The sequence below is a fragment of the Oncorhynchus gorbuscha genome, linkage group LG06 (genome assembly GCF_021184085.1).
Source record: "Oncorhynchus gorbuscha isolate QuinsamMale2020 ecotype Even-year linkage group LG06, OgorEven_v1.0, whole genome shotgun sequence".
Taxonomy (NCBI): domain Eukaryota; kingdom Metazoa; phylum Chordata; class Actinopteri; order Salmoniformes; family Salmonidae; genus Oncorhynchus; species Oncorhynchus gorbuscha.
Window position 1 is genome coordinate 47,347,142 of NC_060178.1, and position 18,423 is coordinate 47,365,564.

General features: G+C 45.8%; 1 protein-coding gene across 1 annotated transcript in view; it reads left to right on the forward strand.

The window, feature by feature from the left end:
- LOC124038032 (leptin receptor-like) overlaps window positions 1-18,423 on the forward strand; it is an 84,244-nt gene that overhangs the window by 13,592 nt on the left and 52,229 nt on the right. The window contains 5 exon segments of the mRNA XM_046353405.1: window positions 1,558-1,615; window positions 2,899-2,951; window positions 5,963-6,202; window positions 7,974-8,103; window positions 13,872-14,053. Of these exon segments, the coding sequence (XP_046209361.1) occupies window positions 1,605-1,615; window positions 2,899-2,951; window positions 5,963-6,202; window positions 7,974-8,103; window positions 13,872-14,053 (616 nt within the window). The 5' untranslated portion in view covers window positions 1,558-1,604.

Genomic DNA, 18,423 nt, shown 5'->3' on the forward strand with positions numbered 1-18,423 from the left:
CATCACAACTTCTGCTACCAGACTCTTGTTATGATTGCTAAATACTGCACAATTCAAACACTTCCTCCCCAATCTTCCCTTCCCTTCCCCAAAACACGAGTAAATATTGGACAATTAATTGTGATTCCTGTATTATACTGATGCTAAAATGTTTATTCTATTCTACTGAGCCATTTACTTTATGCTCATATTCATATATTCATATTCATATTATATTTTATTATTTCTTATTGTTGTTGTTATCTGAGTCGCAGTGACATGTCATTTACTTTATGTTCATATTCATATATTCATATTATATTTTATTGTTGTTGTTATTATCTGACATGTCATTTTTAAATCAACATTATTTATTAAAGTACAGACTAAAAATCAAAAACGATCCTTTGGTATGTTTTCATTGAGGCGGCAGGGTAGCCTAGTGGTTAGAGTGTAGAGGCGGCAGGGTAGCCTAGTGGTTAGAGTGTAGAGGTGGCAGCGTAGCCTAGTGGTTAGAGTGTAGAGGTGGCAGCGTAGCCTAGTGGTTAGAGTGTAGAGGTGGCAGCGTAGCCTAGTGGTTAGAGTGTAGAGGTGGCAGCGTAGCCTAGTGGTTAGAGTGTAGAGGTGGCAGCGTAGCCTAGTGGTTAGAGTGTAGAGGTGGCAGCGTAGCCTAGTGGTTAGAGTGTAGAGGTGGCAGCGTAGCCTAGTGGTTAGAGTGTAGAGGTGGCAGCGTAGCCTAGTGGTTAGAGTGTAGAGGTGGCAGCGTAGCCTAGTGGTTAGAGTGTAGAGGTGGCAGCGTAGCCTAGTGGTTAGAGTGTAGAGGTGGCAGCGTAGCCTTGTGGTTAGATTGTAGAGGTGGTAGCGTAGCCTAGTGGTTAGAGTGTAGAGGCGGCAGCGTAGCCTAGTGGTTAGAGTGTAGAGGCGGCAGGGTAGCCTAGTGGTTAGAGTGTAGAGGCGGCAGGGTAGCCTAGTGGTTAGAGTGTAGAGGCGGCAGGGTAGCCTAGTGGTTAGAGTGTAGAGGCGGTAGGGTAGCCTAGTGGTTAGAGTGTAGAGGCGGCAGGGTAGCCTAGTGGTTAGAGTGTAGAGGCGGTAGGGTAGCCTAGTGGTTAGAGTGTAGAGGTGGCAGGGTAGTCTAGTGGTTAGAGTGTAGAGCTGGTAGGGTAGCCCAGTGGTTAGAGCATTGGACTAGTAACCGGAAGGTTGCAAGTTCAAACCCCCGAGCTGACAAGGTACAAATCTGTCGTTCTGCCCCTGAACAGGCAGTTAACCCACTGTTCCTAGACCGTCATTGAAAATAAGAATTTGTTCTTAACTGACTTGCCTAGTCAAATAAAGGTAAAATTTAAAAAGAAAATTGGTCCACTGTTGATACGGTCCCAAAACATTTTGCATGTCAGCAGTCAAGTTTTGATGCGTTTTGCGTCATATGATTTTTTTGTGTGGATTTTTCCTTTAAGATCAATGCATAAACTGTAAGTCACTCTTGATCAGTCGGTCTGCTAAATTACTGAAATGTAAAATGTGTTGTGTCTTCCCAAATAGTCCCTAAGGTCCTCTCTACCTTTGCTCTCTCCTCAGTGAGAGTCATCACAACTGCAGTGGAGGCCATGCTCGCCAACTAACTCATGAAGACAATGTAAGTATGATTGTGGGCAACACCCAGGCCTTTACAGCAGAATACTGTGGTCGTGGTGTGGTCAATCAATCAATCAATCAATCAATCAATCAATCAATCAATCAATCAATCAATCAAATGTATTTATAAAGCTCTTTTTACATCAGCAGATGTCACAAAGTGCTTTATACAGAAACCCAGACTAAAACCCAAAAGAGCAAGCAATGCAGATGTAGAAGCAATGTGGCTTGGAAAAACTCCCTTGAAAGCCAGGAACCTAGGAAGAAACTTAGAGAGAGGAACGAGGCTCTGAGGAGTGTCCGGTCAAATGTTCATAGATGACCAGCAGGGTGAAATAATAATCACAGTGGTTGTAGAGGGTGCAACAGGTCAGCACATCAGGAGTAAATGTCAGTTGGCTTTTCATAGCCGAGTATTCAGTGGTAGAGTAGAGCGAGAGAGTTGGAGGGAGAGAGAGGAAGAGGGTCGAAACAGCAGGTCCGGGACAAGATTACGGTTCTATAGCCACAGGCAGGACAACAGGCAGCACGACCAGGTGGACTGGAGACAGGAACAGCCAGAGGTCGTCAGGCCAGGTAGTCCTGAGGCTCAGGTCCTCCGGGAAGGGAGAGAGAGCGAGAGAGAGGTGGGAGAATTAGAGGAAGCATACCGAAGATCACACAGGACACCAGATAAGACAGGAGAATTACACCAGACAGGACAGACTGATCCTAGCCCCCTGGCACATAGACCCCGTCCAAAGATACTCCCGGACAGGGCCACCCAGGCAGTATATAACCCCACCCACTTTGCCAAAGGGATATCAACAGACCCTGAGACAAGGCCGAGTATAGCCCACAAAGATCTCTCCCACCGCACTAGCCCGAGGGGATGTAAAACCGGACAGGAAGGACACATCAGTGACTCAACGTTGTGACTAAAGGCCCTGATGAAGCTCAGTGACACTGCTGACTTTAATACCTACTGTAAAACACTCTCCTGTTCTACTGTGAAACTAGTTTTGGGTTGAGTTAGCATTGGGTTGACAAGACTCTCTCTGCTTTCCTCTCTTCATCTATCTCTCTGTCTCTCTCTTTTATCGCATGTTCTCTAACTTGTCTTTTTTTAGTCATCCATTTCTCTTTTTATTCACCTGTACATCTTTCCTGATCCCCCTTCCCTCTCTAAATTCCTCCCCATACCATCTCTCATCACTTACAGAACATTTTAAAACATTTTATCTCTCCCTCCCTCCCTCGCTCGCTCTCGTTCCCTCTTCCTCCTCTCTCTCTCTATCTCTGCAGGATCCTGTCTGCAATGCTAACATTCCTGGTGCATATCCTCATCATCCACCATGGTGAGTTGAGTTCCTTCCCTCATAACAATCTCACTTGCGTCCATCCACATTACCACCCCTACAACCTCCCGTGGGCAGATTCCTTCGCGTAGACCGAGAGAATCTGCCAAGACTGAATGGGAGATCAGAGCAGCGCTAGTTCCAGATATGGCGAAGGCAGTGCTTGATCTGCTTTGCCTCGAGTGCTTTGTGCGTGTGCCCACACGGATCGTAAAGGGGGTTCTGCCTGTAATCGCACAATTTCACTCACTCCTACCCTGGAATAATGAACAGCAAACATTTCAGAAGCAACGCCACATGCAGTTACATGTTACGTGTAGTTCCCTAGCGGCTTTTCGCCAGAACTAGGCCTAGCCATGTCAGCAAATAGAGTACGGTGCACTTGTATTCGGACCCCATGGTGTGCACGTTTAGTTGTTTTGCCCTGGCACTACACAGCTGATTCAAAAAATCAACTAATCATCAAGCTTTGATCGTTTGAATCAGCTGTTTAGTGTTAGGGCAAAACAACAAAACGTGCACCCCGAGGGATCCCGAGGACTGAGTTTGGGAACGCTGCATTACACACTATCACGCCCCTTAGCTACTTACAATACAGTCCATTATTGCCAAAGATCAAAAGGGCCATTGAGTGTTGCATTTCGTTGGTGTGACACTGTGTGATCTAAGTAGAAGTGCACTGTTCTCTGCGGTTACCCATCCTTTTAATGTTGGATGTCATCTAATGTGTATGGAAACAATTATTCTAATGGGTGGAATGAATCATAGTCTTGGAGGAGCCTGCAGAGGTTTGGATTTGTTGGGCAGAGGGGGTCTGGTGGGATGGAGGATGGTGAGGATAGTTGTTGTCATTATCTTCCTTCGTCAGGGGCGGCAGGTAGTGGTCAGAGCGTTGGACTAGTAATTGAAAGGTTGCAAGCTTGAATCCCCTAGCTAACAAGGTGAAAATCTGTCATTCTTCCCCTGAACAAGGCAGTTAACCCACTGTTCCTAGGCTGTCATTGAAAATAAGAATTTGTTCTTGACTGACTTGCCTAGTTAAATAAAGGTAAAACAAATATCAAAAATACTGTAATGTCTCCCAGAGGCATTGTATCCCTATGACGTGCCTTCATATTGTGTCAATCACATTGTTTCACCTGTTGAAATAGGACCGTGTTCAGTATTTACAGTTGAATTCGGGAAGTTTACATACACCTTAGCCAAATAAATTTAAATTTAAACTCTGTTTTTCACAATTCCTGACATGTAATCATAGTAAAAATTCTCTGTCTTAGGTCAGTTAGGATCACCACTTCATTTTAGGAATGTGACATGTCAGAATAATAGTAGAGAGAATGATTTATTTCAGCTTTTATTTCTTTCATCACATTCCCAGTGGGTCAGAAGTTTACATACACTCAATTAGTATTTGGTAGCATTGCCTTTAAATTGTTTAACTTGGGTCAAACGTTTCGGGTAGCCTTCCACAAGATTCCCACAATACGTTGGATGAATTTTGGTCCATTTCTCCTGACAGAGCTGGTGGAACCAAGTCAGGTTTGTAGGCCTCCTTGCTTGCACACACTTTTTCAGTTCTGACCACAAACCTTCTATAGGATTGAGGTCAGGGCTTTGTGATGGCCACTCCAATACCTTGACTTTGTTGTCCTTAAGCCATTTTGCCACAACTTTGGAAGTATGCTTGGGGTCATTGTCCATTTGGAAGAAAGTGCACCAGTCCGTCCTGCAGCAAAGCACCCCCACAACATGATGCTGCCACCCCCGTGCTTCATGGTTGATATGGTGTTCTTCGGCTTGCAAGCCTCCCCCTTTTTCCTCCGAACATAACGATGGTCATTATGGCCAAAGAGTTCTATTTTTGTTTCATCAGACCAGAGGACATTTCTCCAAAAAGTACGATCTTTGTCCCCATGTGCAGTTGCAAACCATAGTCTGGCTTTTTTATGGCAGATTTGGAGCAGTGGCTTCTTCCTGATGAGCGGCCTTTCCGGTTATGTCGATATAGGACTCGTTTTTTATTGCAGATATAGATACTTTTGTACCTGTTTCCTCCAGCATTTTCCCAGGGTCCTTTGCTGTTGTTATGGGATTGATTTGCACTTTTCCCACCAAAGTACGTTCATCTCTTGGAGACAGAATGAGTCTCCTTCCTGAGCAGTATGACGGCTGCATGGTCCCATGGTGTTTATACTTGCGTACTATTGTTTGTACAGATGAACGTGGTACCTTCAGGCATTTGGGAATTGCTCCCAAGGATGAACCAGACTTGTGGAGGTCTACAATTTTTTTCTGAGGTCTTGGCTGATTTCCTTTGATTTTCCCATGATATCAAGCAAAGAGGCACTGAGTTTGAAGGTAGACCTTGAAATATATCCACAGGTACACCTCCAATTGACTCAAATGATGTCAATTAGCCTATCAGAAGCTTCTAAAGCCATGACATCCTTTTCTGGAATTTTCCAAGCTGTTTAAAGGCAAAGTCAACTTAGTGTATGTAAACTTCTGACCCACTGGAATTGTGATACAGTGAATTATAAGTGAAATAATCTGTCTGTAAACAATTGTTGGAAAAATTACTTGTGTCATGCACAAAGTAGACTTCCTAACCAACTTGCCACAACTATAGTATGTTTGCAATAAATTTTTGGAGTGGCTGCAAAACTAGTTTTAATGACTCCAACCTAAGTGAACTTCAACTGTATCCTTAAACTATAGAATCCCTCTGGTAAACACTGAGGTTACCAGAGTTTATTCTACCGATGTTCTCTGAACAATAGTATTGCCTTTTTATATAATACTTTTACCAACTTCATGAACATGTCTTGAATGATTGATCTTTTTAATGTATCATTATTGTAACGGTTGGAAATAAATATTGTGGGGATGGAATACCATGTGAAGAATCAAACCCATAACTCTGGTGTTACCAGCATCATCATGCCACAGCTTCTGCCCTGTGTCTGATGTCATTTCCTGTCAACCATGTTAACTTCCCATTTCTGCCTAAGGTGTTATGTCTGTGGAGCCTATGCAAGAATCCCCCCATGGAGATGTTCTAGATCTCCCCTGGCAGACAGAGCTCTGCTGTGCCTCACCCCCAGCCCAGCTTCATCATGGGGGAGAGGATGAGGGGTCGGCGGGGTCCAGGAGGGCACCATCTGATCCGGGACACCCACACACACCTCAGTGCCTCTTTAGGAACTCCACAAGCACACTAATACCTCCCCAGGAGACAAATCCCAGTGGAGGTCAGAGTCATGCCCTGCTTTAATGACATTACAGTTACCTGGGTGATAGTTCTCTCTGCTAGTCTTGGGCCCGTCACAAAGGATCTTAGAGTAGCAGTGCTGAGCCAGGATCAGTTCTGCCTTTTAAATCATAATGAATAGGAGTGGGGACCTGCTCCTTATTCAGAGAGATGCTTTGTATACACTACCATTCAAAAGTTTGGGGTCACAGAGATGGGGAGAAATATTCAGAGATGGGGTCCAGAGATTGTTTTTCAGAGAAAGAAAAGCACGTTTTTGTCCATCACAGGAGTGATGGTTGCTGATAACTGGCCTCTGTACGTCTACGTAGAAATTCCATTAAAAATCAGTCGTTTCCAGCTACAATAGTCATTTACAACATTAATGTCTACACTGTATTTTTGATCAATTTAATGTTATTTTAATGGACAAAAAATGCTTTTCTTTCAAAAACAAGGACATTTCTAAGTGACCCCAAACCTTTGAATGGCAGTTTAAACCGGAGGTACACAATACCTGCGTCAGACAGTTCTTTTGATAAGAGGGGGTGAATGAATGAATAACATCTTCCCATTCACTGTGTGTTTAATTCATCAAAGTGGATAATAATAATAATAATAATATATGCCATTTAGCAGATGCTTTCCTGAGATAACGTTGGCCAGATTCAACGACTATTTTTCAGAATATATTCCATGGCGGTTTTGCTATGACTATCCTAATTAGGTGTGGGTTTATTATTTATTTAACTAGGTGTGTGTGTGTGTGTGTGTGTGTGTGTGTGTGTGTGTGTGTGTGTGTGTGTGTGTGTGTGTGTGTGTGTGTGTGTGTGTGTGTGTGTGTGTGCGTGTGCGCGCTTGGGGTTGGTGAGTTCATACACTATATATACAAAGGTATGTGGACACCCCTTCAAATTAGTTTATTTGGCTGTTTCAGTAACTCCAATAACTGTTCGTAGGGAGCTTCATGAAATGGGTTTCCATGGCCGAGCAGCAGCACACAAGCTTAAGATCACCATGCGCAGTGCCAAGCGTCTGCTGGAGTGGCGTAAAGCTTGCCGCCTTTGGACTCTGGTGCAGTGGAAACGCGTTTTCTGGAGTGATGAATCACGCTTCAACATCTGACAGTTCGACTGATGAATCTGGGTAACGTGGATGCCAGGCGAACGCTACCTGCCCGAATGCTAAGTGTCAATTGTTAAGTTTGGTGGAGGAGGAACAATGTTCTGGCGCTGTTTTTCATGGTTCGGCCCGTTAGCTACAGAATACAGTGACATTCTAGACAATTCTGTGCTTCCAACTTTGTGGCAACAGTTTGGGGAAGGCCATTTCCTGTTTCAGCATGACAATGCTTCTGTACACAAAGCGAGGTCCATACAGAAATGGTTTGTTGAGATCTGTGTGGAAGGACTTGACTGGCCTGCACAGAGCCCTGACCTCAACCCCATCGAACACCTTTGGGATAAATTGGAACGACAACTGCGAGCCAGGCCTAATCGCCTAACGTCAGTGCTCGACCTCACAAGTCACCGCAGAAATGTTCCAACATCTTGTGGAAAGCCATCCCAGAATAGTGTAGGTTGTTATAGCAGATAAGGGGGGACCAACTCCATATTAATGTCCATGATTTTGGAATGAGACGTTTGACAAGCACGTGTGCACATACTTTTGGTCATGGAGAGAATATTGGGTTTTACAGCAACCAGACAGACAGTCAGACAGACAGTCGTGATGCAAACATGCTAATTAAATCTAATTAAATCTCTCTCCAGCCACCTGTTGGGACATCCTGTGTCGTGTCGATGAGACTTGGGAAAATGTCATATGTGATCTAAAGCACCGCGCCACTTCTTCAGACACCTCCACTCCTGGGTTGGTGACAATTTGCTTGCAGCGCTTGGTGTGAGTATCAAGTTCAATTTAAAGTCCAGTGTTACTAGATTTCTATTAAATATGACCTATAATTAATGACAGGATGAGTGAAATAGGATGACATCATCCTCTATGAGGAAAGAGCAAGCATTTTTGAAACGGTCCATTTGAGATACAAGATGGAGGTAGGGTTTTTTAACTGTTTTTTAAAATTAAATGTATGCTCTGGCCACAAATACAAGTATAAGATGAGTCAACAATATTGCTTTGGTATGAGTTAACAGAATATTAACATTTAAATGTGATATTTTCACTGATCAGTTACTATAACTTGCTGCTCCTCTCTAGAGTCTCTCTCCTCTTCCATTACTTTTTCTTATCCCTGTCTAGTGTTGGCCTTGGCCCAAAAACCTACCTGAGGCCATAAGAGCACAGGTGGATGTTTGAGCTGTGTGTGTGCGTGCGCGTGTGCGTGTGCGTGTGTGCATGCGTGCGTGCTATGAGCCTATTCATCACCCACAGCAGGGTTAAGCATGTGTGTGTAGGTGAATCTACTGCGGCGCAGGTAGCAGATCAATTATCGTCTGGTTGATAACACACCAGCACCAGGAAAACTGGGATTGCTGGCACCGTGCTAAATAGACAACAAGAACACACTACTGTTGTCACTCAATAAGCCGATGATACAGTCATTCAAACAGGATCATTTTGTTCCATACTCAAACGGTATATGAGTTGTGTTTGATGTTTTAATGTTTGAATAGTTCAATGTCAACTTGTCAATCAATCAGATGTATCAGCAGTTGTCACAATGACTGTGTTAACACAGGTAGCCCAATTGTGATATTTTGCCAATAATTGGTCTTTTGGCTAATCAGATCAAATATTTTGCTTATAATTGGGCAAAAGATCAGAATCGGGTTGCCTGTGTAAATGCAACCAAAGTGCTTTTACATACTCATTGCGTTCATGTGGATTGCACCTAGCCTGGTCTCAGATGTTTGTGCAATCATTTCAAACATGGCATGACAAGGAATTTCACATGATAGCACAAATAGATCTGGGACCAGGCTAGGTTGCACCCTGACCTGTGATTTGTCTATGATTTCCACACTACACTAGCCTATTATCTTTACTGTATGAAGGTATATTTATTTAGGCTGACATTTGTGATGAGAACATGTTTGCGTCCCAAATGGCACCCTATTCTCTATGTAGTGCACTACTACAGCTGAAATCGGAAGTTTACATACACTTAGGTTGGAGTCATTAAAACTAGTTTTTCAACCACTCCACAAATTTCTTGTTAACGAGTTTTGGCAAGTCGGTTAGGACATCTACTTTGTGCATGACACAAGTCATTTTTCCAACAATTGTTTTCCAGACAGATTATTTAACTTATAATTCACTCTATCACAATTCCAGTGGGTCAAAAGCTTACATACACTAAGTTGACTGTGCCTTTAAACAGCTTGGAAAATTCCAGAAAATGATGTCATGACATTAGAAGCTTCTGATAGAATAATTTACATAATTAGAGTCAATTGGAGGTGTACCTGTGGATGTATTTCAAGGTCTACCTTTAAACTCTGTGCCTCTTTGCTTGACATCATGGGAAAATCAAAAGAAATCAGCCAATAATTGTAGACCTCCACAAGTCTGGTTCATCCTTGGGAGCAATTTCCAAACGCTTGAAGGTACCACATTCATCTGTACAAACAATGGTACGCAAGTATAAACACCATGGGACCATGCAGCCGTCTTACCGCTCAGGAAGGAGAAGCGTTCTGTCTCCTAGAGATGAACATACTTAAGTGTGAAAAGTGCAAATCAATCCCAGAACAACAGCAAAGGACCTTGTGAAGATGCTGGAGGAAACGGGTACAAAAGTATCTATATCCGCAGTAAAAACGAGTCCTATATCGACATAACCTGAAAGGCCGCTCATCAGGGAGAAGCCACTGCTCCAAATCTGCCATAAAAAAGCCAGACTATGGTTTGCAACTGCACATGGGGACAAAGATCGTGCTTTTTGGAGAAATGTCCTCTGGTCTGATGAAACAAAAATATACATTTTTGGTCATAATGACCATCGATATGTTTGGAGGAAAAAGGGGGTGTAACGCTCCAGGTGTCGTCGGTGTGGAGTCAGTACCCCCCCCGACGCGCGGCTCCAGCGGCGCACCGACACCGGCCTCGAGGTCGACTCAGAGGACGAGGTGCATGGCGATCCGGATGGAGGCGATGGAAATCCCTCAACATTGTTGTATCCAAGATGTCCCCCACCGGTACCCAGCACCTCTCCTCTGGACCGTACCCCTCCCAGTCCACAAGGTACTGCAGGCCCCTCACCCGGCGTCTTGAGTCCAGAATGGCCTGTATCGTATATGCCAGGGACCCCTCAATGTCCAGAGGGGGGTGAGGGACCTCCGGCACCTCACTGTCCTGCAGGGGACCAGCTACCACAGGCCTGAGGAGAGATACATGAAACGAGGGGTTAATACGATAACAGGAAGGGAGTTGTAATCGATAACACACCTCGTTTATTTTTCTCAGGACTTTAAAGGGCCCTACACACTGCGGACCCAGCTTCCGGCAGGGCAAGTGGAGGGGCAGGTTTTGGGTCGAGAGCCAGACCCTGTCCCCCGGTACAAACAGACCCTGTCCCCCGGGGGCCTCACTGCGGTGGCAGTCAGCACTCCTCTTCTGCCGTCCACTCCCTTGTTGGAGAGATTCCTGGATGGCCCTCCAGGTCTCCTTGGAGCGCTGTACCCATTCCTCCACCGCAGGAGCCTCGGTCTGCCTCGGATGCCATGGTGCCAGGACCGTCTGGTTCCCCAACACACACTGAAAGGGGGACACATTAGTAGAGGAGTGGCGTAGTGAGTTCTGGGCCATTTCAGCCCAGGGAATGTATCTCGCCCACTCCCCTGGCCGATCCTGGCAATACGACCGCAGAAACCTACCCACCTCCTGGTTCACTCTCTCCACCTGCCCATTACTCTCGTGGTGATAACCGGAGGTCAGGCTGACCGAGACCCCCAAACGCTCCATGAATGCCCTCCATACTCGGGACGTGAATTGGGGGCCCCGATCACAAACGATGTCCTCCGGCACCCCGTAGTGCCGGAAGATGTGGGTGAATAATGCCTCCGCAGTCTGTAGGGCTGTAGGGAGACCAGGCAACGGGAGGAGACGGCAGGACTTAGAGAACCGATCCACAATCACCAGAACCTTGGTGTTCCCCTGAGACGGGGGAAGATCGGTCAGGAAATCCACTGATAAGTGAGACCATGGCCGTTGTGGAACGGGGAGGGGGTGTAACTTCCCTCTAGGAAGGTGCCTAGGAGCCTTACTCTGGGCGCACACCGAACAGGAGGAGACATAAACCTTAACGTCCCTAGCCAAGGTGGGCCACCAATACCTCCCCCGAAGGCTCCCCACTGTCCTCGCCACCCCAGGGTGACCCGAGGAGGGTAGGACGTGAGCCCTACACTGCGTTACCATGTCCAGTGGAACCGTGGTCTCCCTGACCATCCCTGACCCTAATGGCTGGCTAACTAGGGAGTGCACGGGAAAGGGAGAATCTATCGGCACCAGCACCAACCCTTAACTTAAGGGCGAGTCCGCAATCCATAAAGTTCCCAGCTGCGCCTGAGTCGACTAGCGCCCTATGCTGGGAAGAGGGAAAAAAGTTAAGACAAACATGTGGCCAACAGGGGGTTCTGGGTGAGTTTGATGCTGACTCACCTGGGGTGATCGAGAAGCGTTCCGCCTGCCATCTCTACTCCCAGACGGACCCCCCCAGCACCGATCGTCCGTGTGTCCTCTCCGACCATAGCTGGTGCAGGGGGGGCCTCCTCCTCCGGTACCCCTCGTCACGGCCCCTTCCAACTCCATCGGAATGGGAGCGGAGGGGCTGGGTGGTGGAACACACAGGACCCTCTCCGAACGCCCGCGGGCAGCCAGTAGATTGTCCAATCGGATTGTCCAATCTCGATTAGCCCATCCAGGGAAAGAGCAGTGTCCCGACATGCTAGCTCCCTGCGGACGTCCTCCCGGAGACTACACCTGTAGTGGTTGATAAGGGCCCTGTCGTTCCACTCAGATCATGCTGCCAAGGTCCGGAACTCCAGCGCTTAATCCTGGGCGCTCCTCTTCTCCTGCCTGAGATGAAATAGTCGTTCTCCCGCCGCTCGGCCCTCTGGAGGGTGATCAAACACGGCACAGAAGTGGCGGGAAAACTCTGGGTAGTGCTCTTTCGCTGAGTCTGGAGCATTCCAGACTGCGTTCGCCCAATCCAGAGCACGACCCGTGAGGCAGGAGACGAGGACACTCACCCTCTCCGCTCCCGAGGGAGTGGGTCTGACAGTGGCCAGGTATAGCTCCAGTTGGAGTAAAAAACCCTGGCAACCCGCCGCCGCTCCATCATAAGCCCTCGGGAGCGTCAGATGGAGAGTGCTGGAGTCGGGAGATGGGGAGTCCGGAGCCGGGGGTGCCGAAGGTAGAGAGAGGAGACCACTCCTCTCCCATCGGTCCATTCTCTCCATAATTTCATCCATAGCCGATCCGATCCGATGGAGGACGGTGGTGTGGTGGAGAACCCATTCCTCCATCGATGGGAGAGGGTTGGCCGCTGCTCCTGCTGACTCCATTTTCAGGTGCGGGATTCTGTAACGCTCCGGGTGTCGTTGGTGTGGAGTTAGACGCAGGAAAAGAGAGTTCAATACTGTGCTATTTAATGCACTCACGCAACACTGGGTGCTCAAAAACAAATGCCTCAAACACGGGGGACGAAAACAGTAGAAATACCAGGAACACAAACACGTTAGTCTACTTCATACACGAAGGTTACAATAATTAATAATTAATTAAAGAAACAGGCGGGCCGGCTGTCTAATAAAGCCCAAATAATTACTAACTAACAGGTGCTAACAATAAACATACAAGGAGGGAGAGGAAAGAAAATCAGTGGCAGCTAATAGGCCGGAGACGACGACCTCCGAGCGCCACACGAACGGGAAGAGGAGCCACCCTCGGTCGGACTCGTGACAGGGGGAGGCTTGCAATGCGAGGAACACCATCCCAACCCTGAAGCACGGGGGTGGCAGCATCATGTTGTGGGGGTGCTTTGCTGTAGGAGGGACTGGGGCACTTCACAAAATAGATGGCATGATTAGGAAAGAAAATTGTGGCTATATTGAAGCAACATCTCAAGACATCAGTCAGGAAGTTAAAGCTCGGTCTCAAATGGGTCTTCCAAATGGTCAATGACCCCCAGCATACTTCCAAAGTTGTGGCAAAATTGCTTAAAGACAACAAAGTCAAGGTACTGGAGTGGCCATCACAAAGCCCTGATCTCAATCCTATAGACAATTTGTGGGCAGAACTGTGAAAGTTTGTGCAAGCAAGGAGGCCTACAAACCTGACTCGGTTACACCAGCTCTGTCAGGAGGAGTGGGCAACAATTCACTTCAGTATTGTGGGAAGCTTGCGGAAGGCTACCGGAAAAGTTTCACCCAAGTTTAACAATTTTAAAGGCTATGCTATCAAATACTAATTGAGTGTATGTACATTTCGGACCCACTGGGAATGTGATGAAATAAATAAAAGTGGTGATCCTAACTGAGCTAAAAGAGGGACGTTTTACTAGGATTAAATGTCAGGAATGGTGAAAAACAGAGTTTAAATGTAGTTGGCTAAGGTGTAAGTAAACTTCCGACTTCAACTGTAGGGAATACCATGCCATTTGGGACACAGACCTGGTTTAAGTAAGACCTGTTCCCTGTCTATTTCAGATCACAGCCTGACAGTGAGGTAAACACCACGCATGGGACTGACAGCACGGACTGTGTGGGAAAGGATTCCGTCACCTGTTCTATCGTCATCCTCGCGGTCAGCAGTATGGTCGTTGTAACAGCCAACGTGTCAAACACCACAGCAGGTCCCCTGATAGTTCTCATCGTCCCTCCACGTCTCGGTAAGGAGTGGTAAATACATCTGATCATCTTGTCTGAAGATGATAGAGGATGTTAATTGCTTTAATGGCCAGGTGGCTTATCTATCTGGACCTCAAATTCAGAGGCTGAAGGATATTGCTTAAACCTTTTTTTCAGTAGTCCACTGTTGATACAATCCCAAAATGTTTTGCATGTCAGCAATCAAGTTATCAAGATATAGAACATTTGTCAAATTGTCATGATCATCATGATGTGGCAAGTGACAATTTGCTTTTGTTTTTGATCGTTTTTGAATTGATTATTCCTTTATCCTTTTCATATATGACTTCCAAATGTGTCGAACGGTCGCTCCAGCGTGAGTTTTTCTTTATGATCGTGATGTCAGAATGCACTCGCTGTTCCAAAATGTGATTGTTACGCAACAGGACAGAACCTGCGCTGTGCTCAAACTAAGACACACGCTGCCTGCCAATTATCTATAGACTATATTTCAACTTGTCAATTTTACCGACAACTTCTCTCTTCGATGAGAGCCCAACAAACCTCCCCAGTGTTTCCCCAGATGATGTATGTAGACATTTGCGCAGTCTGGCACAAACTTTTTCCACCTGGCACATCTCCTGGCTGATGTTCGCATTGCCTTCATTGTTGTTTTCCTTACACATAATAACTTTGGACATGTGTGCGTTCCAGTCAAAGTAAGTTCCTTATTTTCTGTATATCGTTTGTCGTTTCTACTTTAGCATACTGTATGTATGTATAGAGCATAATGTATTTACTGTTTTATTCACATTTATTCTGATTTTTTAAAATTGTAATGGACACGTATAATGTGTGTAAAATACTTTTATAAAGGTTGTGCTGATTATGATGAGCTAATGCTAAGCTATTTGCCAGCTGGGTGTGTTGACATTATACAATGCATTCTGGGTGTCACGTAAACATCTGTCAGACCAAAGATATTATAACAAATGAGGTGAGGGATGGTTCACTCATCTTTCGGAGTAAACTTCCGGAAATGAATTTAGAGAAGTGATTGATGGTAGACGACACACCCCCTTCAACATGCATACTGAAAAAAGGCCAAACTCATCTTGTCTCCTCTTGTCTTTGGTTGACCCTGACAAAACAAACATGGCGGCGCATACAAACTACCCATCGTCGGAATAATTTACATTTTTAGAAAGTGTTTGACTCAATTATTTTGATCAATGGTGAGCTCACCTGTGTTGAAATAGGCTGTTATTCGATGATGATGCTGCGGTTATTCCGGTTATTGCATTCTACCCAGTCCTACCGCAGAACACACAGACAGTGAGACAGACAGTGCCCATGAGCGACTTGAGATAGAAGCTGTTTTTCAGTCTCTCGGTCCCAGCTTTGATGCACCTGTACTGACCTCGCCTTCTGGATGAAAGCAGGGTGAACAGGCAGTGGTTCGGGTGGTTGTTGTCCTTGATCTTTTTTTCCTGTGACATCGGGTGGTGTAGGTGTCCTGGAGGGCAGGTAGTTTGCCCCTGGTGATGCGTTGTGCAGACCTCGCTACCCTCTGGAGAGCCTTACGGTTGTGGGCGGAGCAGTTGCCATACCAGGCGGTGATACAGGCCGACAGGATGCTCTCAATTGTGCATCTGCAAAAGTTTTTGGTGACAAGCCTAATTTCTTTAGCCTCCTGAGGTTGAAGAGGCACTGTTGCGCCTTCTTTACCACGCTGTATGTGTGGGTGGACCATTTCAGTTTGTCCGTGTTGTGTCCCCCGGGGAACTTAAAACTCACTACCCTCTCCGCTACTGTTCCATCGATGTGGATAGGGGGGTGTTCCCTCTGCTGTTTCCTGAAGTCCACAATCATCTCCTTAGTTTTGTTGACGTTGAGTGTGAGGTTATTTTCCTGACACCACACTCCGAGGGCCCTCACCTCCTCCCTGTAGGCCGCCTCGTCGTTGTTGGTAATCAAGCCTACCACTGTAGTGTTATCTTCAAACTTGATTATTGAGTTGGAGGCTTGCATGGCCACTCAGTCATGGGTGAACAGGGAGTAGAGGAGAGGGCTGAGAACGCACCCTTGTGGGGCCCCAGTGTTGAGGATCAGCGGAGTGGAGATGTTGTTTCCTACCCTCACCACCTGAGGGGCGGCCCGTTAAAGTCCAGGATCCAGTTGCACAGGGCGGGGTCGAGACCCAGGGTCATTTCACTGTTAGGACTGTCCAAAACGGATTTTTGTTAGTGAATTCGTCATGACATACTTGATTGGGTTGATTGGATTGGGTTTTGAATTGGACAATTCTCAGTTGCCCACTAACACGGAATCTGAAGCTGTGGTTATTGCGTTCTACCCAGTCCTACCGCAGAACACACAGACAGTGAGACAGACCTGCCCATGAGCGCAAGTGGATCTGACTTTGTTTGCATAAGACAACACGTTGCACATTTTTTACTTGAGAAATAATACACCCTACACCTTTGCTATGTGTTAACCTCAAATGAATGACAGATTTCTTGAGTTATCTTAGATTCATTCTTACTATTTTGAGGAAGTAATACTGGATTTGTTCCTTTGGTGTCTCATGCGGGACAAACATCAGTAACTGGCAAATCAAACCACAACCCCAAGACTGAAATGTAATTTTTCTTAATGAGCAACAGAGAAACACGTGGAATCGGTGCGTTCATTTTGCAAAGTACCAGCGTGCTGCCTGGCAGGCTGGCACTGTTTATTATGTAGGCCAGCGGTATCTAGGGAGCCATTTGGACAATAATAAAACTAGAGAGTTATGTCACCTAAAGGACACCTAAAGGACTCTCAAACTATGGGAATCAAGTTTCTCTGGTCTGATGAAACCAAGATTGAACCCTTTGGCCTGAATGCCAAGCTTCACGTCTGGAGCAAACCTGGCACCATTCATACGGTGAAGCGTGGTGGCAGCAGCATGCTGTGGGGATGTTTTTCAGAGGCATGAACTGGGAGACTAGTCAGGATCGAGGGAAAGATGAATGGAGCAAAGTACAGAGAGATCCCTGATTTAAAACCGGTGCCATAACACACAGGACCTCCAGACTGGGGCAAAGGTTCACCTTCCAACAGGAAAAAAACCTAAGCACACAGCCAAGACAGTCCGGGAATGGCTTTGGGACAAGTCTCTGAATGTCCCTGATTGGCCCAGCCAGAGACCAGACTTGAACCCGAATGAACATCTCTGAAGACACCTGAAAATAGCTGTGCAGCGACGCTCCCCATCCAACCTGACAGAGCTTGAGAGGATCTGTAGAGAAGAATGTGAGAAACTCCCCAAATAGAGATGTGCCAAGTTTGTAGTGTCATACCCAAGAAGACTCGAGGCTGTAATGGCTGCAAAGGGTGCTTCAACATTGTACTGAGTAAAGGGTCTAAAGATGTAAATATGTTATTTCATTTTTTTATTTGTAATAAATTGGAAAACATTTCTATAAATCTTTTCTGCTTTGTCATTATGGGGTATTGTGTGAAATATCAAGAAAACAATTGATGAGGAAAACAATTTAATCAATTTTAGAATAAGGCTGTAACATAATAAAATGTGGAAAAAGTCAAGGGGCCTGAATACTTTCCGAAAGCTCTGTATCTCAATTCTGAATAGACCCCTTAGTGTCCAACCAACATGAAGGTAATTGACATTCATTCCGTAATCTACAGTAAAAAGTTATTTCACATTCACAGCCTGTTTATTGAGACATGAATGTATGAGAGTGCTAATTTATTTTACAATGAAACACAGAAAAAAACTGAAAATAATAAAAGATAATGCTAATTAATCCATTCTCTCTGTCGGCTAGGTGGTGACATTATAATACTCAATTATCCCCCCTGCCAATCATCATCAACGCGTCTCATAACGATGACATGTCTCGTTTCCATTTCATTCGATGGGCTACAAACAACGCCTGTGTCAAGTCAATCACTAGGAGGAAACACAAGCAACTCAAATGAACAAAGCTTTTTAAATACCAGGCAGAGAAATATGTTTAATTGTCCATTTAAATGCTGTTTCAATACCAGGAAGACGGTGTTGTGTTCGAGACCACCTAAAGCGAGACTGATTCAAGGCCGGAACGAATCAGGTCCGAGTCAGGACCAAGACCAGAGGGTGGGTGAGACTGAGTCAAGACTGAGACCGGGAGGGGGACGAGAGTTACGAGACTGAGTCAAGACTGAGACCGGGAGGGGGACGAGAGTTACGAGACTGAGTCAAGACTGAGACCGGGAGGGGGACGAGAGTTACGAGACTGAGTCTCAACCAATACCAGAAAAATGCGAGTCCAATTCAAAACCGTTACTGTAATTTTGTCAAATTGTCACCATAATAAGAGTTCAAAATGTCCAGTAGTTCTGTGTTCATATTTCAGAACAACAT